General features: G+C 42.2%; 1 protein-coding gene across 2 annotated transcripts in view; it reads right to left on the bottom strand.

Annotated features, from left to right (window-relative positions):
- The window catches only part of CLIC4 (chloride intracellular channel 4), a 33,140-nt gene extending 12,345 nt beyond the window's left edge, over window positions 1-20,795 (bottom strand). The window contains exons 1-2 of one of the 2 annotated variants that reach the window (XM_059830927.1): window positions 20,677-20,795; window positions 1,434-1,543 (exon numbers count right to left, since the gene is read on the bottom strand). In XM_059830927.1, coding sequence (XP_059686910.1) covers window positions 1,434-1,543; window positions 20,677-20,748 — 182 coding nt within the window. In that variant the 5' untranslated portion in view covers window positions 20,749-20,795. Of the gene's footprint in view, window positions 1-1,433; window positions 1,544-10,878; window positions 11,308-20,676 lie in introns of those variants that run through there. The other variant, XM_059830928.1, reaches the window with a different exon arrangement.
- Window positions 20,796-26,047: the final 5,252 nt, after the last annotated feature.

Genomic DNA, 26,047 nt, shown 5'->3' with positions numbered 1-26,047 from the left:
GACACAAATAAAGCCAATTCATCAGGCATCTTTGGCATTTTAATGATATCTCTCAGACCAGTTCAGCAGTAAAAATGCTTCCGAGTGTAAAATGTCTCTTTCAACCTTCTCATCCCCTCCCGCCCCAATAACTGCAATAGGTTAAATAACGCCATCATTAAAAGTAAAGGAAGCCCAAAACTACAAACAGTACGCAAGCACAAGCTCTACTCCTGAGGTTTCCACAAACCACATGCAGTGCTAAATGGAAGATGTGATATATTTGGTTTATGTGTGCTGGGCAGCAACAAGTATATTTGCAGTAAAACCTCACACTGGCCAGAGAAGATCTTTGAGCTGCTACAAATGCACACACAGTTGACAAAAGCTGCTTTCTCCCCCTCTGAGTGGTCTGCCTCAGCCTTACTACACATGGAAATACTTAACGCTAGTTGCCAGCACTGAAGCAGCAACTTCAGTGATTTTTTAAAAACCCAAACAAGTCACCTCCTTCAAAAAATTTACAAGAAGAGGTTAAGTCTAGCAGGGTGATTTCTTTCTTACACATTTTACACTTGATTCATTGGAGAACACTGTATATTTCTATTGGCTTTATTTCTGAAAATAAGGTTTGTAAGCACTGGCAGTCTCTCCTCTCTCCAGAGAGTTCAGAGACTAACATTACATTACATTAGTGCTGTGAAAACATTACTTCACACCAAAAACAAATACAACGCCTCTGCTGAATTGAGCATTAACACTTCTAATAAAAGTATACCCTACCTTAGGAAATTAAGACTCCTGGATTCACATCTCACCCTTCTTAGCCACTAAGGTATTCATTTCATAGATGGAGAAGTTGCAATTTAGGTGACATCATGACATATCTGGCTAACGCTATACAAAGGCAGAATATTTTACATTTTATTCCTACCCATTTCACTTCTATTTCACTCGTATTTACCTCATGGACAGATATTTTAACACTTAATTCTTATTGCGTAATAAGCAATATTATCTTAAAAACTGTAAAAAGAGGAGTAGGCTGTGCATTATTTGTGACATTATCCAATAATCATTGGAGACTTGATCAAAGATTCGTTGATCTAAAATACCCATCCAGCAATCTTCACTTGTAGGATCTTGATATGAAGCCAGTAAGATTCAGTATTCAGTTCTAAGAGACTTCATGTCAGCTATTTGTTTTACAGGAGAAGAGCATCATTTAACAAATTCAAGAGAATTCAGACCCATTCTTTTTGGTTACAGATACTTATAAATAACCATCAATGAATGCACCATTTACATCAATGTTGCCTCTTAGTGTTTATGAGGACAGATTTTCTTTTTAATTTCAGAAAATAAGCCATGCAAGATTTAGAAGCCCCAGACAAATATTTGTTACACCAAGTGTACCGTACTCTTGCTTGTCAGATAAACCAAGTATTTCTTACCTCTTCAGGTCAACTGTTGTGACGCTAAACACCACTCCCTTCAGCCAAAGAATCATGAACAGCCTCTGAGAAAAAGGACAGTTTCCTATGCTTTCACCATCGCTGCCAGCCTGCAGAAGAGAACAGATCATTAGCTGGAAGGTAGGACTGTGCCATCTACACATGCTCACAATTACTGAAAGATCTTTAAATAAAGACAGACTCGGTAACAATTCAAGGGTTTTATTGCCTGTACAGTCTTCACATCACTAACTCTTCCAAAGACCTAACAAGCTTACAGTCAAACCTAGTATCATCTTGCAGGAACACTCCTTTGCTCTCAAAGTCCAGCAGACGTACCTGGACCAGATATCCTGAAGGTATCTCCATATAATGCACAAAGATGAGCATCCTCAGAATATTTAAATACACTTCATATACTGGAAAAGTATGTGGGGTTTTTTTTTTTAAGTACTTGCACCTTCTGATAATTTTTTTGCTGCAGACATAACGAGGATTTTATTACAGTGAAATCTGCACATTTATGAAGTCAACTAACCTATTTACTTGTCATGTCCTCCAACAGCTGCGCACAAAATGGATCAAAACAAGATTTCAGACAACAAAATAAGTTATCTTTCACACTGAAGATTATCCAGCTGCTCTTAACAGTCAAGAAAGGACAGCTAATCATATTCGTCTGAGCAGCCACACCTTTTGACAGCAGTTTTCCAATATCAATATTGTTCTTTGTTCTTTATTATTCTTTTTTCCTTCTTCTACAAGGCATAGCTAATTAATTGCAGTCATCTCCCAGTTCATTGCTCATATCTCTCACTGTGTAGTGCTAAGCGAGCCAACTGCAACTAGGAACTATGAATCTTTATTGTATTGCAGGTGTTGTAAGGAAAGACATCACTATAAGTACATAGAGACTTCACTGACAATAAAATAATATTCCAAAGCCACTTTTTATAGGCAATTTATCAATAAGTCTTTGTGCTACCACAACAAAGGTCCATTACACAGCAACAGTAAGCCACTCCAGTGCACCCAGTGATGGCATGCATCTCATGATTGCTCTGACAATGAAGTATGTATTGCCGAGTTGGAAAATTTTAGTTTTTAGTGGGCTAGAGTTAGACATGCAAAACCTTGAATCTTGTTATACTATTAAATCCTCTGAAAAGAAAGCTGCTTCAGTAGTTAAAACAGCCATATATATGTCAGATTATCTTGACACATACTTTATATTAGACAATTTTCAAAGGATTTTGCTTATTATTAGAGTACTTCCAAGAATAATTTTAATCAGTACAATTCTCAAAACCTGGCTAATTCTTTCATCATTACTATTACCTGTTCCCTAGGCCATTTTAAAACACATTGTAGGATATGCTGGCTGTACCCCTCAGAGAAATGACAGAAACAATTACGTTCAGTAAGCACAGGGTATTTAGAAGCAGAGCTACACACGTGGAAGGGCTGAACACAAGGCCTGAGCATTGACTGGTGGAGATCCAGTGTTTTAAAAAAGAGGAGTGAGAGGGGCTGGGAAAGAGAGAAGAGAAGAAAAGCCAACAAAAAGAACTATGCTTTAGGACCACAAGTAACGAGAGAAAGGTTTAGACAGGCAAAGGAACTGCTTTTTCTTCAATTCTCTGCCAGTTCCCAGCCATGCACTGAGTGGGGGCCACATTCAGGAAAATGAAGAAAGACTTTGCAAGTAAAAAGAGTAACAGTAGGATTTTCTAACAGCAGGATTTTCAAAGATCAGGAAAATAGAAAGTTTTTCAGTTAAACGGTCTTAAATTCAGAAAGCTATTTTACTTTTTAAAATCTCATGCTGCCTTTGCAGATAAGTCTGAGACTCCTTTAATAGTTGTCAATAAATACCAGGACACAAGGATTCATAAACTGATGTATGTTGCCTCAAGCTTATGGTCTCATTTCTACAAGTATCCCTCCTGCCAGAACTGACTATCCTTCTGAATCCTTTGTTGTGGAGAGTATTTTTCTTCAAACCTTTATTAGTGTCATTAATGAAGATTTGAAAGAAAAAATAAGTTGTCTCTAACAGAAATTACAAATTGCCTCCTTTATCTTTGGACAGTAAAGCAAAACTCGCAGCAGATCAATGATACTAGATTGCCTTAAAAGCTGGCATGTGACTTCTCAGTGTTCGGGAGACTAAAGTCTAAAAGCATCTACAAAAAGGATAAAACAGTCAGTTTGGTTACTCTGGGCATTCTGCTTCATACTAGTTCAACTCACAATTTTCTATTGTGCATGTAACTGCTGTAAGGATTCTACCTACTATGTAAATTAGCGTGTTCCTCCCTCACAAGATGCTTACATAAAGACAGACTTCACTCTGCAGTCTATTTCCAAGCTGTATGCTTTTGTGGGTGTTAATATTTAACCACAATGCCATCCCCCCAGATAGCAGTGTGTATTTCAGAATTTTCCACTATAGTTACATTACTGTGTTTACACTGGAACAGACATTTCCTGCAGGTAAATTATGCCCATGTAGATTTATACTCATCTACCTTTTTTTTCTTTTTGCCACATGCAAGATCTTATCTACCTTTGAAAAACGATATTGAAAAAGACAACACTTCACCCCATCTAAGGAAAATATAAGTTTTGTACTGCCCAGGCTAATCCACACTTTGAAGCAGAAGCAATTCTTTGACTCAGAACTGAGCTCAGTCTTCAAGTTTTATGGCAACTTCAACAATGCTATTTAAACCAAAGCACAGGAGTTACACTGTGGTAACAGCGCAGGCATGCATGTCCCCATCCAAATAAGCTTTACCTCACTTCCTCTGATGGAAAAGCTACCACACATTTACTATGAAGTAAAAGGAGGCATGTGGGCATTTACCAAAGTGCAACACCCTAAGAGCATAAAGCCATACCCTGAAGCATCTCACAGGAACCGCTCACACTGCTGTTCTCGAGCAACTCTCTGGATCTGCCACTGGCTGCCACAGTCAGCAGGTCTTGGGCCTGTTTTGCTCACACCAGTCGCACTTACCGGAGCCAGAACATGACCTAGTCAGGATTAGCTCTCCTCACGCTTCATCTTTTATTTAGCACTTCTGCCCTCAACACCAGAGACCAGAGCTGGTGCAATATGACATACATTACCAGAGATCTCAAGATCTCATCTGATATGGACTAAGGAAACCTTTGAATAGAAAAAATAAAGGCATGTAACCAAAGGAAGAATCATTGGTATGCAACTGCCTGCCATCAACGTACAGATGATCCTCAGCACCAAACAAAGTCCAGAGGCTTAGCTTCAGTACAGCAACGTCACCAAACGTAATTGAGGCATTTCCTGAGGAGAATATTAAGTTAAATACGCACTCATCAGCTCCCCTAATTTCAAACCAATATTTGAAAATGCATTAATAGCATCCTAATGGACAATAGGCAAGCATCTAGAAGACAACTAGTTTTTACAAGTCACTTTGTTAATTTGTGAGTTGTAAAACATGATTTTAAAAAACTCATTGCAGAGGGCTGATTAAGAGCTTTAAAGATTTATGATCCATCACCAGACGTAGAAAGTAAGAAGTTACTCAGAAGCCAAGAACTAAAATACTTTTGGTGATAGCATCAGATGAAAAAGCAAAGTGGTTCCCCTATGCACAAAATAGACTCTTTTTGCAGACAGAACCAAATATGAAGATCTGTTATTAGAAAACTTCAGGGCTTTTCCTGAACTCAGGAGTTAGTTGTAACATCAACCAAATCTTTGGCTGCTCAGGTTTTGCTACCTGTCAATGTGATAGGGAAAAGCAGTGACCCTCCATCAGCAAAGCACAGGAAAAAAACTGAATGTTAATGACTCAAATGTTAAACATTTTTATATCAGACAGACTTTGGAATTTATCAGCTGCAACAACAATACAGTTTGAAAGAAAGTTAGGGTATTGGATTAAACCCCATACCTTCTTTCATATGATATAATTCCACCACAGAGCTTTATTATTTCTAGTGCAAGATTTAAAAATTGCAATTGAAATAAACCAAACTCAAATTCAGGAGGCAGATTTGTTTATTGTACTAAAACAAAAAATCTTATCCCATCTGGAACCCAAAGCAAAGCTACTTTTAGGTCACAGAACTGAATGAAAAATCGTTTAAAATTTAAGGCATAGCAGAGAACTGTGGCTTTCATTAAGGTCCATTTTCCTAAGCCAAAACCAAAGCGACCAATGAGGACCAAAAAAGGTCAAATGCGTTTACACTGCAATGCCAACTTGCACCAAAACTTTTCTTCTCTCCCAACACAAGCATAACATTCAAAATGAACAAACAACGAATAGCATCTGCTTTTGTTTAAGCAAGACAGGCTTTTTGGATTATTTGAATCAGAAAAAAGGATTATAGCCCACTAACACACAGTGCTTTGAACAAAACCTAATGCATTTTCAAAGCTGCAGCTGAACTGAGCATAGACTTAAGTCTACGTTCAAACGTTTGTCCCACTTCTGCTCCAAAAAGTCCCAAGTTATTCTGAGCACATACTGGAAAAGGAATGCAGTCAGAATGCCAAGAAACTTTTAGCTTCGGTGCTCTTGAGCCAAGGAATTCTGCTATGTAACTGTTTGCCCGAGAGGCCCGTTTTCTATCTTCTTGCATTGGATGCGCTGAGAGCTTCAGCACAGATCTGTTACAACCAGTCATCAAGAGCAACACCATGCTGGTGATGCAACACGTTACTCTCCTTCAATCACATAAGGATTTTTTTTCAGAGGGAGACAAGTTTGGTAGATGTTTCTGCGAGAGTCTGTTCTGACTCTGATTTTCTCCACTGGAATAGAGCTGTGCTGGCACTAAACTGTAAACCTTTAAATACTGCAAGAATATTCTGAAATTCTACATGACTAGTTGTGCACGGGGTTAATCATGTAACAATTCTTGCTTAAGCCCACTATTAGAAGCCAGAAACCTGTCACTGCCTTGTCTTTGAATTCAGGCCGTAATATTCCAGGATATCTTCAGTGTCTAATCCTCATCACCATCAGAGCAAAGAAAATATTAAATGTTGGCTTCTCTATACTAACGTCAGCCTAGATTATTTGTTAATTCAACAAGATTATACACATTCTATACTGAGAAGCTTTGAGCTTTTATTTCAAATTCTTTCCAAAACCAGTCTAAAAATCTTTATTACTAAATAATGCCAACCTTCCTACAATTAGGGTTAATTTTCAGTTATCACTACCAAATCCGCTGAAGGACCATTATCCACTGAAGGACATGTACTCAAGAACATCTTCAAACATTTACATTTTGCTGAATGTCAGGTTTTCACTTGTATGGATTAGGCCCAGACAGAAAAAAGTACACCACCACACACAGCAGGGAAACATGGAATTTTTCACTTGTAAGTGAGTATTTTGCTTAAGGATTATACTGATTGAGAACTAGCTCTGAAGAGCCTGGCTTTAATTTACCACGAGGGAAAGCACCCTGCCAAACACAGTGGTTAACTTGACCGTGACCCATGGCCAACTCCTGCCATGCTAGAGATGCCACTGAGCAGTCTGAAAAGCTAATAGCTGCCATGGAGGATTTATCGCAGTAAGAAAAAACTAAAGACACCCAGTTGCCCTGAACAAAGTTGTGTTACCCTCCACAAACTGACTGTAATATAAAAAAACTTCTGAAAAGGTAGCAAAACGGACCTTGTTAATTGTAAGATGTGACACGGAGAAAGAGCTGGGCATACATACACCATAGCACTCAACCTACAGTATTACATGAAAAACAAACAGGGCTACTTTTTAAAGAAACCTAAATAAGAAAGTTTGTTCAAGTAAGAATGAAAGTGTTACAAGGCAGTAAAACTAATCAGTATGCTCCCTGAGAAGTCAACCTGGTTTATCATAGCCACAGTGAAACTACTGGCAACTCCCAATGCCAAGTAGCTCAGCCCATGCAAGAGTGCCAGCTACTTGGGGGGGGGGGGAAATCTACTTATCCCACTGTCTGGAAGATTGAGCTTAGCTGATCCAGCCAATGCGGAAGCCACCTCCTCCCTTTCTCTTCCCCTGAAGCAGTGATTTCATTCAAATGAGATTGTTTTTCCCAAAATACCTGGAGAGTATAAGTAATCATACATCTGTTTAAGCAGCTAAACAAGCTAAGGGAAGAAAAAAAAATCCATTTTAATTGTGAAATGTTTGTCTTTACAGCTGCATAAAAATTAACTTGACTCCTAACACAAGAACCTGCATGTGTTTACTTTACCAAGGTAGTGCTGACGTTTACTGAAAGACTTACAAGAAAAATAGACAAGTAAAGAAACATTTAAAAGGACACAAAACCCTTATTATATAGTATAGATCTGAAAGACTCAAGTAAAACAGAATTCTAGAAATCTTTGATCCCAAAGGCCTGCAAAATTGTTTCAAACAGCAACCAGTTAAAACAAGCACACTACAAGTTTCCTAAACTGGATCAAGTGACTGCAGAAATAATAGTAAAGTCAAAGTGCATCTGATGAGAAGCGTAACACAGTTCAGTCTCTGTCTACATAAATAAAACAAAAGAAAAGGGCAGAACACTAGAAGACCATTTCCTAATTTATCCAAAACTATCAAGGGAATCTCTCCCAGATTTGACATACCAGAAGCAGGAAAAAAAAATGTTTGGATGAAGAGGGAAAAACGCATTTTAGAAGCATCTCACAGAATACCTTTCACCAAAGACACTACTGGAGCTGTTTGATTATACCACCAAGGAAGTCCCCACTCCCCTGAATAAGAAATCTGCAAAGTCTAGAAGATTAATGTTCCAACAAATAAATAGATTGGAGGGATAAAAAAAATCAGAGGGTACGTTCAAATTTTGAACTCCACAATCTTGAAACATCTCAGTTCTAACAAAAAAAAAATCTGCTGGGAAAACTACATGAGAAAACAGCATGATGCATACCCACTACCTCAAAACAGCAGGTAACAATCACTCTTGCACATTTCATGAACAGTAAGCTCATTCAAAAAATGAGTAAATTAATTATAATCCTATATGGATTACTGTTTTGAGAGGAAATGGTTTAAGGTAGACTAACAAAGTGATTCAAGTGAAAAACATGCAGCAATTCAAAACTACTGAGATGAAAGAATACAGAATACAGAAAGGAGTGGTTTAATGTTCCACACATGAATACTGAAAATGGTCTGGTAATATCGGTCTAAACCCTCGCAGCGTCTGCTCAGACCTTTATCTTGCCAAGCTGAATAAACAGAATTCCACGCTGTTTCTTGAGCAGTTTTTTCAGATAAGATGTAAAGAATTATGTCCATGAAAGGACTGTAACAGTATTTGATGTAACACCAATCAAATGCCTCCTCCGTATGGTGCCACTATACCGATTGCTTTGTGTTTCTGTTCAGGCAGTAGATGGATGAGCTTCAGGGATGTCATCTGTAAGCATTCACTCTGCAAGCCAAAACATGTCTTAAAAGGGTCCCATTGTCTCAAATATTAATGAAGCATCATTCAAAAGAAGAAAACAGGTGACAAGGTAGCAAGTTGCAGAGATCAGGACTGAAAAAGTGTTGTCTGCAATACACAGTGTTCAATTCATTCTCACGCTTTCAGATTTGTTAGTTTGAGAAGGGAGTTGTTTTGTGTTTTTATGGGAGGAACAGGTCAGAGAGCAAGCTAGAGTCAAGCCCTGAACTCTGATGCTAACTAAATCTGGTTCAACCAGATTGAATCCGAGGGATGACAAGACGAAAGGGACACTTCCGCTTGTCAGTTCACCTTTTATCTTGCCTCTCTAGGACAGTGGATAGCTAGTATCCCAAATTACACATGAGAGCTTTTGTTTCTGTGTGGTGTCCTTATGCCGCTAGGCAGCCCAAAGCTTAGCAGGACATTTCAATGCGCAAGAGTGGCACATTATAATAAATGAGGCTGATATCGCTGACAGCCTAAAGAAGTTCCCTCCCACAATAAGCAACAGACAGGGAAGGTCAGAACTACGGCGGGGGGAAACCCCCACAAACACCACCACCACCACCACCACCACCCCCCCCGCAGCAGGAAAGACCATTTCATCCTGCAGAAGATTCAGAATACTAGAAGGACCTTCATGCCATGTTTCAATATAGATCAAACATTTTACTACTATTACTGGAAACCTATAGCTAGTGGCGGCAGCAGGCACTGCTTGCGACATACAAGAACTTAAACCACTCATTTTCTCTGTCTTAATAGCACTGAAAGTGAGTAATTAGATCTCACTCTAACCTTAATACTGAAAGATTGTCTACAGATACTTGACACGTGCTGTTATGAGATACTTTTCTTTCAAATTCAGCTATCCCGGTAAGTATAAAACAAGGAGTACTGAAAAAAAGACTTTAAAATAGAAAATTTAAAGAACAGTATTATAAGGATAGGCAAACTAATGGAAGTAAACAAAATCTCAGGCTCTTTATTATTCAGACACATCAACAAGACCGCTACATCAGCACAAACCCAAGGGCAACCTTGGTTAACTCCTGCCAGCGTGTTTGTTCCCTTCTCCCACCAGATGTACCAATGAGAGCATTCAAGTAATGAACGCTTCATAAAGATTGCAAAAACATCCTCTTGCTTTAAGAACTAGCCAGCGAGAGCTGCTATCACCACATCCACATGAAAGATGAATGAAAAAGGCCTAGAAACTACCTACTACACATGCCTTGTCTAACAGGACATTACTAGCCCACAGCCACACAGGCAGAGAATTGTGATGTGGATCCCAGCTGGACAGTCTGGACCACCTCTTAAAAATCCACACACGAAGAGGACAGAATAAAGAAGATTTTAAATATTTCCCCACGATAGCACTGCTAGACTCGCAGATTATGGTTGTCTTGACCTCATCTTTATGTTAGAATTCACAACTGGCAAAGCTCTTCAATATCTAACATACAGTTTAAGTTCCTTCAGTTCTGAGTGCTCATTACAGCTGACATTTGTCATGTTTATGAACCAACTCTCTCTCCTTTAAAAGTTTTTCTTAATAGATAAAAAACTGTTGCAATTTAAAGATCCACATCAATCAGTTAAAAGAGACAGGAGCAAAGGCAAGTGTCAAGACAGCTTCAGGCTGCCGATACCTTGAGTGTCAAGAAACAGGTCCTGCATATTCCAGCTGATACCACAGCACAGCTTTTTAACAAAGCTGTCTGATGTATTTTGAAACCTATCCTACTCATTTACTGCTAACAAGTTAAAAAGTCACTAAAGATTCAGTCCAAGAACAAAATAAGCTTGTAGCAACCATTAAGAAGATTTATTCGCACTATTAAATGTCTCTGACAAGCAAGCTAACTCCTGCAATTCTTTCACAACGTTAAGATTCTAAATAAAACATCCAACATCCTTCTCATCACCTCAAAGGTCAGCAGTTTAGCACTTTATATAGATATTACTTCAAACTCACCTTTGTTCCTCATGTGTGTTGTCAGTAGATGAGCCCACAGACAGTGCAAGAAGGGTACTACCACTGCAGCATGCCTTTTCTACACAGTCTTGTTCTCTAATGTCATTATTAACTAACCTCCACCATAAGTTTCCCCAACACCTTTCAACTGCTTTTGAACTCGGAAGGTAACTTTTTTTCCATAAAGGAAGTGACAAGATAAGCGCATACCTCATTATATGCCACCTAAGAAAATATCTTCCAGGAAACAAATGTACATTTATTTCCAAACTGAAGACAGCTGACCTCAGAAAACACCAAATTAAGCTTACAGCACCTATATCACTGTCTTATCTTCATATGAACTACCTTGATTAGCGTAAGCCCTTTATTTGACCTTTATAGGGGAACTTTAAAAAGCGTGGTAACACTGTATCAAGTTAGATTTAAACTCTCAAATCACAACCACCACACACCCCCCAATTTTAGTTCTATAGAACAATCTAGGTAATCACCGTTATCTTAAATAGCTAATCCTTTAAGAAAAACATAGGAAAAACAGAAAACAAAAAGCATAAGGCCAGTGCTCTTACCTGGAATTAACTGCAAATACAAAATGCCTAAGGTGATTAGTATATATTTTCTATATACTGATTGACATCTACCCCACCCAGGGAAAAAGCAACCTTAGTTACCACTGCCTCTTGACAAGCTCTATCATCTTTGCTTAATTTGTAATCAATCCACCTTCCACATCAGCCGAAATTCCTGTAAACTCAAAAAGCTTAAAAAAATAATGAACAGAACTCCCTGCATCTACTTGAGATCTGGCTATTAAACCAGGGAAAGGAATGTTTATCGGCCCATTCAAGTAGCCTCTAAAGTCATTACCCTCCCGATAAGCCACCCCTGTGTTAGACATCTGACTGTAACAGCAACTGACCATTTTAGGATGATGCTATTTTTAGCCCTGTGATGCTATTCCTAACAAAATAATTAGCAGATTTGTCTTGTACACTTTCCTGCAACTCTTACTTGTTTCTACCCAATTCTCACTGTAAAGCTTTTGGAAAAAGCTATGAGATCTTCATGATGTATTAAAGTAACTTCACAATTCAGTAGAAATTAATTAAGCACGTATAGTTCTTTGGAGAAAAGAAATTATCCCATGTTCATCCTTAGGGAGAATCAGATGAAGAGGCAGAATCAAAACCTGCATTAAATACTAACTATCATTTTCTTCAGTCAAGAAATTAGCTTAATGATACGAATACAAAAACTTAGCATTATTGTGAACAACCACGCACATGCCCACCTCCTAGCCTGACACAGGAATATTAAATTATTCATTAACAGCAGAAACCTAGCATCTCTTCTCTTCTGTCCCTCTTACTCCAGCGGCAATACCTTTAACAAAGTGATCCAGTTGTAACAAACCTCAATAGGATAAACAGGGCCAAACTGACTAAAATTTGCTGTGTAACAGCTTGACACATTCTTGCAATATTCTAGTAGGAAACTGTAAGCAGGCGATTAACTGTACAGTACTAAGGGTTTCTTTTACAGTGCTTGAAACTTGCCTTTGGGTACCTAGCATATAAATTTGGAATAGGCATTGTATATTACAATGACTCTCTCCCCCACACACTTATTATTTGTTAACAGAACACAGTGTGTGCTTTGGCTACAGCCCAAGAGACCTATTTACAGAACCCCCCTGCCACTGAATAATGAAGCATCTATAAAAACTATAGGAAAGAGCTGCAAACATTGTCACTGTGGCTCAGAAGACCAAGTAAAATTTTTATCTTTGGTATGTAAGAGTTCTTCAAATAAACCTTTGAACATGCATCACTTCTGCAGGACAGGAAAACAAAGAACTCTTGTTTATGGTATTTTATAACCTAATTTACGGAGCTAAGATGAGCAATGAGTTGGACAGATTAGCCGAGAGGAATGATGAAGAGCTGCTCCAACTTCACCCCGTGCACTGCTCCTTCTCCACCAACAGCCAGGTCATTCAAGTCGCCAGGCTGCCTTAGACTGAACCCCACCAGGAGCAAGAGAGCCTACGTCAAACACCCAAATGAGTTTCATGTCAAAATGCTAGCCAAAAGCAATCACGTGGGAGCCTCCAATTTCTGATAAGATAAGGAATAGAGCTAAAACCACAACTGCCTCCAAATCAGAATGTAAACAGCAATGTCCACAGAAGAATGTGCCAATGAGCAAAGAAATTGTTAAATTCTCAAAACTCACTGAAAGAGAGCTGCAGTTTTGAACCTGTACCCCCTGCTAACAGCATATTCAAAAGCTCTAGCAAGTAAAAACATTATCTTAGACTGAAACCAGTGCTGGATTTTTTATTTTACAGCAGCTAGAGCACAAAGGTTTCAAGGAAGGTTTGCTTCTGCTTGCTTCTGGTTCCAACGCAAGCAATGTGCAACTCGGTTACTAAAAGGCACCTCTATGAATGTATTCTACATCCCTCGGGAGATGGTATCCAAGTTCTTCAGTTGCAAAGTAGAACTTCCTCCTTTGGGACATTTTGCGTTATCTCATTAAGCTCCGGTACAGCATGTCTCACTAGGGTGGCTAATACATCACTTTGAAAGACTTCAGAAATATACTTACACTTGCTTTGATTTTATTTTTAGACAAAACCACGTAAAATCCCATTTCCTTTATTTAAGAAAAGCAGCTCTCCAAAGTACAGACCATCAAACCCTAGCCAAAATAGTAATGCTTTAGCAGAGCCAAAAAACTCTGAAGCTGATCCAGTAGCACTGACTGATCTCATTAGTTCTTCTCATGAAAATACACAGATATGACTTCACTCCTGGATTACACGCCTATATTTAGTTTATACCTAATATGGATATTTGGTGTACAGAACTAAGTCATTTCCTTTCTTCGTGTAAAGTTCCTTGCCCTTTGTCTAGCCAACAATACAAGGAATAAGTTTGAACTCTCAGAGAACTCACACACAAAGACATTTGTAATTAACAGCAGTTTATCTTATGTTTTTCACTTCAGCATAAACAAACACAGCATTTGGAGCCCTAAAAATCAGATTGTACCACAAATGCATCTTTGACCCAAATTTAAAAAAACAAACAACTCAAAACAAGTTTAAAAAAAATAACTATTATCTTTTTTAGGAAAAAAAATATTCTAAATAAAGGATTTAAAGCTCCTGAAGTCAAAGCTCTATTTAAACTCATATGAAGACAAAGCAATGGTTTTGGGCTTGGGTGGTTTAACTGTCAAAACGTTTACGAACTCTTAATACAACAAATAAGCACAGAATGAGTACCAAGGATCTATTTTAAGAGTGAAACTATATCATTTCAAAGTAAAGAATATGCAAGGAAAAAAACCCCACAACTTGAGTAGGACAATAAGTTGTTTGTTATGGGTTATTTACAAAGAACTTTGAAGACAAAAATCAAATTAGATGGATAACAAGTACAGATGCAAATTATTTTTCCATGGACAGTCAAGTTGCAACCAACCACCATCTTACTTAAGTTTGTTGTCTTAGACAAACTAAGTGTCTACACTGGCAGACAAACCCACCATGCTGTCCAGTTAAGGTTTTATAGAATTGCTCTGCTCAGTTGATTATCAGTTGCAGGGCAAAAGAGAACATCTACAAAAAAAAGACAACAAATCCAATTACTGCCAAGTACAGTTATCCAGTCTTAAAAGCAGTTTTTGTGGATTTTTAAGTGGTATGTCCAGCCCAGCCAGAACTTGGAATTGATGTAGGCACTGTTACAAAAGTGTGTAGGCCTTGTGTTAGTCACATCAGAATAAATGTCTCTTAAATAAGAGAATCTGAACATGCTCACACTGGTAAGAAAATAATGACAGCCCAAGGCTCTTTTTGTCCCTTTTAACTAATTCACACTTTTAAAAATCAAACTTGCAACCTCAGAGTACAAAAGTCATTTTCCAAAGTCCATAGATTACTGTTTAGCTAGAAGTTCAGTGAATTCCCCAACTAGACTCTTCCAAACACAGATTTTTCAAGAGACAACACAGCCTTCAAAAATCCATGAGTTCAGCTACAGAACCAACTACTTCTCTGCTCACCCTATTCACGTTAAAAGACAGACAGTAATACTCTTCAAATAAAGACCTCTCTCTTCCCTCACTGTTTCCTTCCACAAGATTAGGTCAGGATAACCAGTGAAAGACCAGACAGTGACACTGAGTCACTTCAGGCTGCGAGGGTAATGATTACTAACTTCTTAGGATGCTAATAGTGTCACAGTGCTGCCCGCTAAAAGATTATCAGACCCTCCCACCCACTTCCTCACAGTGAAACTGAGTTTACATAATTCCTCATATCTACATGTTATTTCTCAACAATCAATTATCTTTATGTACAGACAAGACATCTCTTCTAAGAGGATTCTCATTCTCTTCAAATACTTCCACAAGAACTTTGGTGTTAAGTATGCTCTTCCCTGCTTCTGTGAATTCCTTACTGCACATACACACAATCAGACTGACATACAAAAGCATCAGGAACAAACTCAGGCTGCTCAGATCCTCGATGTGCATTTATCCCTGAGTTTTGAGAGCTTCCAGGCCCTAAAGTTTGTCCCACAACACGTGCCCTGATACACAGGCTTCTCTTTCCCCTTCAAGCCTTCAATGCACAGCCTGAGACGTCTCCCATCTGGGAAAATTGAGGGCTGATTTGTCTTTTATGGCAGCATCTATGCTCAAAGAATGCATCTATGGCATACAGCACTTGTACGCACCACGGAGGAAGTGAGTCAGAAGCACCACCGCAGATGACCGTACAATCCCAGCCGGCAGATTAGCAAACTGTGAAGGGCAATGAGTTGAAATTCAGGAACTCGGCCAGTTCTCAGACCACTTTTGCAGGGAAAGGAGGAAAAGTGCAGGAGTGTTAGACATATTTCAGCTGCAAAGTAAAACGCAAGTTCTCTTGGCAATCTAACTGAGCTGTCTAGATGTTAATCATTGGAAAGGGGAGGATAGATGCCAGTGAATTAACTGGCATTACTGTTAAAGTGTATTCAGAAGCAATTTCTGACTGAAGAAAAGCTAACTCATCTGTGTAATCCCTTTGAAAATGATTGCTAGGAGTTTTTAAGCTTACTTTCCAATGCTTTGCAAAAAAATTAACATTTACACTTGAGACCATCTGTGTATTTATAAACAATATTGTACCAAGTGCACCAGTTTCTGTATTAGCAATCAGGTTCAAATCAAAAAGCCAAGGACGTTTCTGGCTATGAGAACTTTCCCAAGCAGAATTTAAAGGAATATAGTTTGCTGGCCAAAGAAGGAAAAGGCTTGATTTATAACAACTAAGCACAGGATATAAACCAAGATGGTTACGCCTCAGTTTATAAAGTGATCCTTTACAATGCTCCAGTATTTGCTCACAAGAAGTAAGCCACCCATGAAATTTTGCAATCTATACCAAACACCTATCAAAGGCAGACTGAGAAAGTTCGCAGGTGCTGAGGTTATTACATCAAAACCTCCAAAGGATGATCTGGTACGTAAGGAGGAGACTTATCTAATAAGATTATCAAGTGACAAGCCTGCCCCTGACGAGACTATCTCTGAGAAGCAACATTGCATGTCTCTAGTCTTGTTATTTCTTTATATCGATGTTTCTTTTCATTTTACAGCTATATTGTAGTTGAAAAAAAAAAAGCAATGATGACAAACAAGACCATTGGATGGTTTGTTATAAACCAATATACAGCAGCTCTACTACTCCACAATGACACATCAGAGCTTACGTAAGGATACTCACAGGCAACGAGCAAGACAAAGGCAGACCTGAATGCGTGCAATTCAGACAAATCACACTCCTCCTCTCACCCAGCCCTGAGCTGATATCAAGTCTGCTGCTGGAGACACAGATGCACACATCCCTTTTGTTTCCTGCCACTGGCTCCAACATTTAACTGAACAAAACGGACCTAGATCCCGGAACATAAACAGTTCACCTGCCAAATTTCTGTTTAATTCAGATATACAAAAACATAGACAAGCTTCTGTTACAATCACTGGAAGTGTTTTAGAGTAGGGTATTTATTAAATGTGAAATCACAGCTTTTTTTCCACTGACAGTACAATTCACAGGTAAGCAGATAGTAGACACTATCTGATTTTCCAAACAGGTGCCCAATTTCACAATGACATCTTATTTGAAAGCTGCCAGAAATCCAAGGTCTAATTAATTTGCAAGTATACACACGTTACACAGTTGAAGAGAGCACCTTCCTTAATGGTTACCTACATCTACTATAACCCGTCTCATGCCAGCAGATACACGACTATGAATTTCTTGTTTGTTGAGTTTGTTGTTTTTTTTCTTTAACACCGAACTTGTTGATCATCTGTGTCTTCACCTTGCTATTACGAGAAGAATGCAATCACTGACTGCCCTCTAGAACAGCAAGGGCTGAGCTTTGGGCAGCTTCCATCCCCATCTCCTTTGTACGCTGTCTTCAAGAAACCACACAAGTAGTTTCGTAAACTCTGTCCTGTGGTTTCCACACATGAGTGGTTCTATTTGACCAAGTCAGTATACCACACTCTTTATTTACAATAAAAATCCACACACAATCAACTAAATTGCAGCTATACGAGTTGTATCCAGATCACAACGCTCGAGTTTCTGCGTGCACATTCATTGCAACACAGTCTTCACTACTCTAAAATGCCACTAGGGCATGTAATAATATTCTTGTTAGACAATGGAAGTGGGCCTCCCTCATTAATAAAACATGCAAACATATGAGGAAATGGAATGAAATCAGATACATCACTAGTTTTTCCTAATCAGCTCTCAGAGGAAAGGCTTGAAAAATATTTACACTTAGTTTAAAAAGAGACCACAAGGCAGCCCACCAGCACTGTAATGAAAAAGCCGCTGAAGCTGCTCATTACATGAGACCAAGAAACAGATTATTCAGCTCCGTTTCAGCACTGTAACACATTTTCTCACCTAAGTATCCTAATTCTGCACATATATTATCACAAACTATGAAAATACAAGTTACCGCAGACCGATACACTGTCTTCTTGAATAAATCAAAGCAATTTGCTGGTGACAAACAGCCCTATATAGTTATTCATAACTGAAACCTAACCATGTGTGCACTCCTCCCCATGCCGTGCCCATCCTATTTTGTTACTGATCACAATTTAATAAGATTCAAACCCAACATTTTGGGCATGAAGCCAAACAGTTCCTCCTGCTTCACAGGTTTGTTTCTCAAGCTTTAATCCGTACCTTTGTTTCATCTTAGTCTGGCTGCTACAATCCTTTGTATGCAGGTCATACAGTTGCCGCCCTTCAGCCGCAGGCATTTGGCAGAGACTTCTTTTTTTGGTCAAGTAGTCTTTCCACTACCTCTATCTTAAGAGCTTCGCTGACTAACAGTGCACAGGTAGAACCAAGACCCCATATACTGTTTGAAAAGTGATTATCCACATTGCAAAATCTTGTTCTAACATTCACTCAGTAACTCCAGACTTTTTCTAGGTTGCACCCATAACCAAGTGAAAACTGTGCAACAGACAAAAGCAGACACTGAGCTTCGCACTTACAGGGGGGAAAAAATGACTAAATCAAAATCTAGTGCTCTTCTACACAGACACTATTAGTTTTATAGAATAACCATAAATATTCTGCTTGCCTTTCATGAAGTGACCATCTTAATGAGGTGGCAAACAAGACTTCTATTAGCTTTACAAAAACACTGTTCTGATAATACTTAACAGCTTCAATCAGGTGTGGGACAGGCAGCCAACACCCAGATGAAACAACTATTTTGGTCTGTCTGCTGGGGTGGGGGGTGTTCTTCCTCTGCAGGATTTTACAGGGAAATAACCTTTACCTGAAGATCATGAAGGCAGACAAGAAAAACTTCTTTTTTAACCTGGACTCTATCCTAAAGGCAGACAGTATACAGCTGGCAGCAGTCATCCGTAAAACTGGGAAAAGGCTTCCTTGAGGGAGACAGTACTCACTGATAATCCTGAATATAGCCTTCTTGCATCCATGCCAATAAAGAAGTTTCAACTGAGACAGACAGAAAAATTCTCTGCTTTTCCCCTTTCATACAGTTTAACATCTTTACAGGTGCAATACTGATTTAATCAAAATCAATAGATCTTTCTCACAACTAATTTTACACCTTCTTCCATGCTACTCCTCGTGCATGAAATATCCTCTTTAAAGAGACCCACACAGCTTATCCCCCCCTGACCCCAAATCCTTCTGCCATCAATCACTGCTCTCTGGTTTGTTTAAAAATAAGAAAAATCGGCCAATGATCTTTAGGACAGATGAAGATAAGTTGACATGTTATATTAAAGAAGTACAGCTATAAATAATTCAAAGTAATCTGCAACTTAATTGCTGTACTAGTAAGTTCTAACCTCTACACCAAGAACCTAAATATTCTAACTAAAATCAGGTCTGGAATGCTCCACTGCAAAGCTTTCCCTGGGTCCCGTTACTGCCTCTCGGGACTACTAAAAAGTCCGAAATGAGAGAAATTCAGTATTTTTAGAGTATCATTTAAGAAGTAAAATCTATATTTAGTAACTTATTTGCAAAGCTCTACCTAGTCTGCTGGAAATTGTCATGTTTGTCATCATGGCTTTTATACTACGCAATTCCCAAGATCTCAGATGAAGGCTTTCCATTATTTTCCCACTGCAGTAGAAAAAAATTCCATCTGAAAAATTGAAATACTTCGTTTCTAAAGAAGCTTTCTTCAAAGCAAGTTTTAGCATAGGGGAAAAAAAAAAAAAAGATTAGCACCATTTACTCTCTGTACTTTTGATATGAAGTGAAAGGAAGATGCTGTATCACAAGAGCCCCAGAGGATGCAAAATATTGCATCATACTGCAATATGTGAATACAAAACATGTGGAGATACCATATGGTATCTTTGCCAGATAAGGGCAGTACAACACATGCTCATTCTTCTAGTTTGGAAGAAAAACTGGTGATGCAGTTACATGTTCGGTTCCTGCCACAAAAGCAGACTTCTTAGGCGGGAGATAGAGTGAAAAGTAACTCGTATTTTTACCACCTTCATGAGCACGCTTGGGCACACAATGCAGAAAGCAGCATCGGAGGGTGATGTATTGTGGAGCACAGAGCAAGTTCCTCCTCTCTGCTACCGATGCCCACAGCCCTGCTACGCACCGGCTGCAGCATTTGCTCTCGGGAAAGAATTTTCCAGCAAAGGCAGGCAGGCACACTTTGCAAAAGTGACTTCTTCGTGTTCGCATTATCCCTCGCTCCACCCGCGCACACTGACTCGGCCCCGGCTCCCCGCACCGGGCACACACCCCCCCCCCCCCCGCCGCCTCCCCGCCGAAGGGCCCTTTTGTGCGCGGCAACCCCGCACCGCGGCGAGCGACGGGGCGTCGCCTACGGCCCGGCCCGGAGCCGCCCTGAGGAGAGCCCCGCGCTCCCGCCGCCCCGCCTCGCCCCCGGCCCCGGGGAGTTTCGGAGGGGGGGGCAGAAAGGGGCTCCCCGCGCACGGCGGGGGGAGCCCCGTCAGCAGGCGGGGACGGGGGGCCCGGAGGCGGCGGCCCCCCCCCGCCCCGTCCGCCGGGGAGAAGCGGCCCCGAGCAAGTCGCTGAGGGAAACTTGGAGCCCCCCGGGCGGGAGCGGGCGGGAAAACGGCGGTTGGGGGAGGGGGCGCCCAACGGTCGGAGCGCGCGCTCTGAGGGGAGCGGCGCGCTCGGCGCCGAGACGGGACCGGACGGGACCAGCCACCCCCCCGCCTTACCTTGACGAAGAGCTCGATGACGGGCTCCTTGTCGCCCTCCTTCAGCCCGTTCACCGGCACGGACAGCGCCATGCTTCAGCCTCCGCCCGCCTCTCGCCTCGCCCGCCGCTGCCAGCCGGGACGGCGACGCCACACCGCTCGCCTCACCCGCCCTGCGCGCGACTGCGGCCGGCCCCGCCCCAGCAGCCCAGGCGCCCGCCGGGGCCGGCGCCGAGGGGCGGGGCCGGCGCCAAAGGGGCGGGGCCGGCGCCAAAGGGGCGGGGCCGCCGCTGAGGGGGCAACGGTTTCCATGGCGGGCCCCGGGGCGCGGTGCCTCCGGAGGCGGGGGGGGCCCAGCGGGCAGGGCCCGGGGACGCCCCCGGGGCGGCGGGGGACACCCCTGGGGTGAGGCCGGCGGCGGGCAGCGCCCGCCGCTGGTGCGGTGCCCGATGACCTAACGTCTGGGAGCGGCCTGCTCGGGCTCGGCCTTGGCGGAGGCCGCAGCCCTGTGGGCGCTGCCAGGCCCAGGGAGAGGGTCGTGAGTGTGTGTGTCGTCGTCCCCCCGCCATCGCCTCAGCCCCGGGGCTGCAGCCCGCCTCGCCTGCGGGGAAAAGCTTCCAAACTAGAAAGTTCCCCCTCACGGCCCCGCCACGCTCCGGGCTGCGGGACCCGCCGCACCGCGGGTGTCTGCGCCAGAGCGGCAGAAATAGCTTCTTTCCTGGCTGGGGGAAAATCTATTTCGAGAGGCAGGGAGGAGTGTTTCCAGCCTAGTTTCTCCCTCGCTATTAAGGTCAGGGACTGAGGAGCTGGACAAGAAAAATGCGCAGGAGAATTGGGTAAAACGACGGAATGAAATTCAACCGTTTGCCCTTTTTCCAGTCTTTTCACCAAAATAGCACGAGGCAGCCTGCAGCCTGCGATCACATTTTCCCCGTGCGACTTCATGCCCGCGGAGTCCAAGCCGTTGCGAACAGAGCGGCTTTTATGCCTCAGCAGCACCCGCCCTCGCTCCCAGTCCTTCTGTTTTTTCAGGAGCTCAGACTCTTTAATAGTCTGAGTTCAGCTGCACCTCAACGTCTCGGCAGAGCCGTTCCCAGGGTAGGATGCGCCGGGGCTGTGGGATACCCCGAGGTGGCATTGAATGACTTGTAGACGCAGCTCTCCACCTCTACTGCTTTAATGCTGTCTGTGACCCGGCGCTGGGATGAGCCTCCCTGTAATTTGTACCCAAATGCATCCATGCAGCCAGAAATGACTCCGGATGAAATGGTTACCAACGGAGCGTTCAGCGGTAATAACAAAACCTCGTATCTCTCCAGGCATTTTACTACCCTCAGTTCTGCATAACCGGATGTCTTTAAGCAAATTTCATCTTTGAATGCCCTTGAATTGTTCATCTAGAGCAGGAAAAACTGCTGTCAGTCCCGGTGCTGATAGGGCAACCAATGTGACAAAGTCCTTTTCATTCCCATTCCTACAGCGTCTGTGCAGCCCTCCTTGGCTCAGCGGACTCCCTGGGAGTTGGTGGAAGATTTGTTTCTGTTTATTTTACAGAGAGTCCAAGGAATCTCGCTGATTCATGGGGTGGGACAGTCTAAATTGGAAATTGGTGTGTCACTGTAACCAAACCAATCTGGGAGCAAGGCAGGACCCTGCGGTCCAGGAACCTCCCTCAATAATTGCCCTCAAATTAATTGCAGCCTGTACCACAAAGGACAGCGTCGTTGGAACCTGGGTGGGATAGAGGGGAAGGAAAAACATTTCCCTTAAATGGGATTGTCACGGAGACCTTCCACAAGCATCAGTCTTGGGGCTTTACATTCCATTTTCCACAAGGCAGAGTGAGAAATTTGCACCAGTTGGGCCGAATGTCCCCGGTAGGTTCAGGAACTGGTGACGAGGGGCTTTTATTGCCAGGCCATTGCAGCACGCTGTTATCCTCTGCTCCTTCTTCAGTGTCTGCTGGGAAAGGCAAGAGCCGAGTCCTCTGAACTGGGGCTGAGCACCGCCAGGATAAGGAACGCTGAGCCAGATACTCCCCTCTCAGCCCAGGACCGATTCTTCCTCTCTGTGCTTCACCATCCTCCTCTGCCAAAAGTTTCAAAATCATAGGATTTTGTAAAACTTGAAATACTTTATGAGACTCCCCAAATCAAAGAACCACCTACTTTTCAAAAGGCAATGTTTTTGGTACAAAGAAATAGCTCTCCCGCAGTGCCGCTAAAGGTAGGCGTAAAGCAACAAATCTGAGGTCTGCAAGGCACTCTGTGCTTTTTTATGTTTTACCAGCCATACAAAGGAGCTGCCAGGGCCGTTTTTTTCCTCACTACCACTGAATTTCTTCTGCAACAAAAGAGTTCGCATGCTGTTATCTTGCAGAGCAGCTAATAGCTAGCTTATTTCATTTATATCCAGCTGCACCAGCCTTGTCTGTTGCTTAATATCTTTTCAGTTATTTTACTTTTAGATGACATTTTCCTGGTTTCCAGCTGCCACCTACCAAACCCCTCATCCTTCCCATTCAAATGAAACCTCTTTCTCTAACGATGCTCAGAATGGTTTTGAACGTTGAAAGCTCTCCATTCTTTCCTAGTTCTGTAATTGCTGCTTATGTTATTCTGGAAGATTTTTTTCCGATAATACTTAGAATTAATTTGCCCAAGCTTTACAAAATAAATAACCAGTCCTCCTAACAATCCATCGGGAAGTGAGCATTACCCACCTTTTACAGCTGTGAGGAATGAGTCAGAAAAGTTAAGTGACTTATTCAAAGCTAAATTTGCACCGAGTCAGGGAATCGGAACAAAGCAATTCTGCCCCCCACCTGTGCTTAGATCAGTAGGTCACTCCCTCTATATTATTTTACGCTGTATTAAGAAGGCTTTTTCCATTTGGCAGAGCAGCAAAACAGCATATTATTGTTTCACTTCTCCAACACTTTTGGCCTTTATGCAGCAATTTTCCATCTCCAACTTTCCAAGTGCTTTTGAAACTGGAGGCATCAGATGTTAAAGATATCAAAGCAAGCGCTCTCCGGCCCCAGCCCTCGCTGTGCACGTTCAACTGGTGGAATTTGCTGCCGCATTGACCCCGGGGTTCAGAAATGGCTCTTTATTTCTAAGGAGAGTCTTTCAGGCACTGGAGGAGCTCAGCACGCAGGTCATGTTGCAGCTCAGCAGGAACGCATGCCATATGAACATTGTGGCTTTTAAGTGTAATTAAACTGCTTCGAGAAGAAAGGGTGCTGAGGAAGGTTTGGAAGGCAGAACGCTGGACCATCCCGTGCCGGCTGCAGCTGGAAGCGAGAGCCTGGCCTGGCAGTCGGATTCGTTATAGCTCTTTAAAGCAATGGTGGATGAAGCTGCGAGAAGAACCTGCCCACGGACACCTATTAAAAGAAAGGCAGAAACGACACGCCCTGGTTTAAAAATACCAGCATTCTCATTCCAATGCTAATTCGGGTTCCTGGGCTTGTCTGCAAGCTGAGATGCTGCAAAGTCCTTCCCTGGAGACTTGAAGCGGAAGAGCAGTGACCGCAGGCCCAAAGTCCGCGTGTCCCAGATGCTCTGCTGTGATGGTGCCCTTTTGGCAGAGTAACCCCGTAAGCTCCAATTTCCTTAAGCCTCCCATTCAGACACCAAGCGAGGTTTTGGGCTCCATCCATCACCTGCCACCTAGGATGGACCATTTTGTTATGCTGATATTGTTTATTCATATTTTATTCCCCCTGTGTTGAGCAGTGTTTGTTTTTGAAGCTGATCGGGGGGTGTTAACCCGCCAGATTTACAGGGAGTGCGGGGGAAATGAAACTTCTGCTTGTGTCAGACTGTTTGCAGTTTGCTCTAACTCCCAACCAGCTGTCCCTAGATAGCTCATTTTCATCCGGGGCGGATGCCAAATTTTAGCATTAACTGCAGGCTCAGGGAGCTGGTCCCACAAGGCGCTGAAGTGAGCAGCTGAGGACACGCAGCACTGCGTGGAACCGGACCCAGAGTTAACATCTGACTCCAGTGAAGAGTACAGTGGAAAACAGCTCTCTGCTGTGGGTTGAGGCAGAATTACAGGAGCAGAGGACACATCCCGTATCATTATGTGGGAAGGTGACTTCATCCCACAATTTCTAGGTCGCACCTCTTTTGCACGGTCCAAGTGAACACTGCTCCAAGCACGAAGGTTGGAGGACTAAATGTTTCTAGGCAATCTGAATCAAGAACTTTTAGTGGCAGTAATTGCAGCTTGGAGTCATTTAACAATCGATGTACTTGCCATGCAATAGCATGCTTTTTTTCTGGTTACTGGCATATGGTCCTTACCCCAGGGAGCTGGACAGTAATTAATGCATTTTGTGGTTAAATGTTTGGACTCAGCATCTCACGGCGCCCGAGGAGAAGGGAGGTAGACAAAGCAGGCATTGTCCGCAGGTTTCCCTGGGCTGCCTTAGGTCCCCTACATTGAGGCACGGTGGGGGCAGGTTTACGGGAACGCTGACACAGGCAGAGTTTTCACCTCACTTCTTTTAGTTTCACTGAAACACTGGGCAAGTTAAACTGCTTGGCATCTCCCCACGTGTGGAGGTGATATCCAAGGAGGGGAAAAGGAAAGTTGGCTCTCGGGACCACACATACAACCCGAGTAATTGAATGCCTGACTCTCCTCTTTCAGCGGGAGGCTGTTGCCATGCCTCTTGTCGCCTCTCCATGCATTTCTCACTGCCCTACTTTTAAATTTCAGATACCAGCCTTTTCTTTACCATGAGCATCAGGAAACCATGATTTCAGCTTCACCCTTTTGTAGATAGGGACCTGGAAAGGACCGAGAGGCAGAGTTCAAACCTCAGCTAAGCATGAAGGGAGCTGGAGCCGAGTCCGGGCGCTGGGAAACCTCCCGGGCCACATCCCTTCAGCAGCACTGTGCAGTCACACATACCAGGGCACCTGGAGTTCCTTCAAGAAAACCCCAAAATCTATTGCAGTTCTGGTTTTAAAAGTTATTTGGGGAAAAAAAGACACTGTTTCCTGTGCCTGCTTAAATAAAATCTGTATTCCCCACCCTTATGTATAGAAGTTGCCTGAAAGTAAATATTAAGGTCATTGGCTGTTTTCTTTTAAGGTTAGTCTCTGCGTGATTCAAAGAGCTGGACTGATAACGTGATTTGGTTAAAGAAAAAAACACTACACAACCTGCTTCTCTCAAAATAAAAATACCAAGTTTGCCTGGCTTTGGTTGAGTAAGTAGTTAAATTGGCAACATTGCCCTGAAGCACAGCAATCAAGTGCCACCATCTAGGTTTCCTGCTGAATTTCTATCATCTGAAAAGCCTGAAAGTTGCCGGTAGCTGGGGACTCCCCTAATGAACTCTTTCCATTACATCCCAGCAGCTCCCAGCTGCGTT

Source organism: Gavia stellata, chromosome 29 (genome assembly GCF_030936135.1).
Source record: "Gavia stellata isolate bGavSte3 chromosome 29, bGavSte3.hap2, whole genome shotgun sequence".
NCBI classification, from domain to species: Eukaryota; Metazoa; Chordata; class Aves; order Gaviiformes; family Gaviidae; genus Gavia; species Gavia stellata.
The sequence above is the reverse complement of the archived record's forward strand: the minus strand, read 5'-3'. Positions and strand labels throughout refer to the sequence as shown.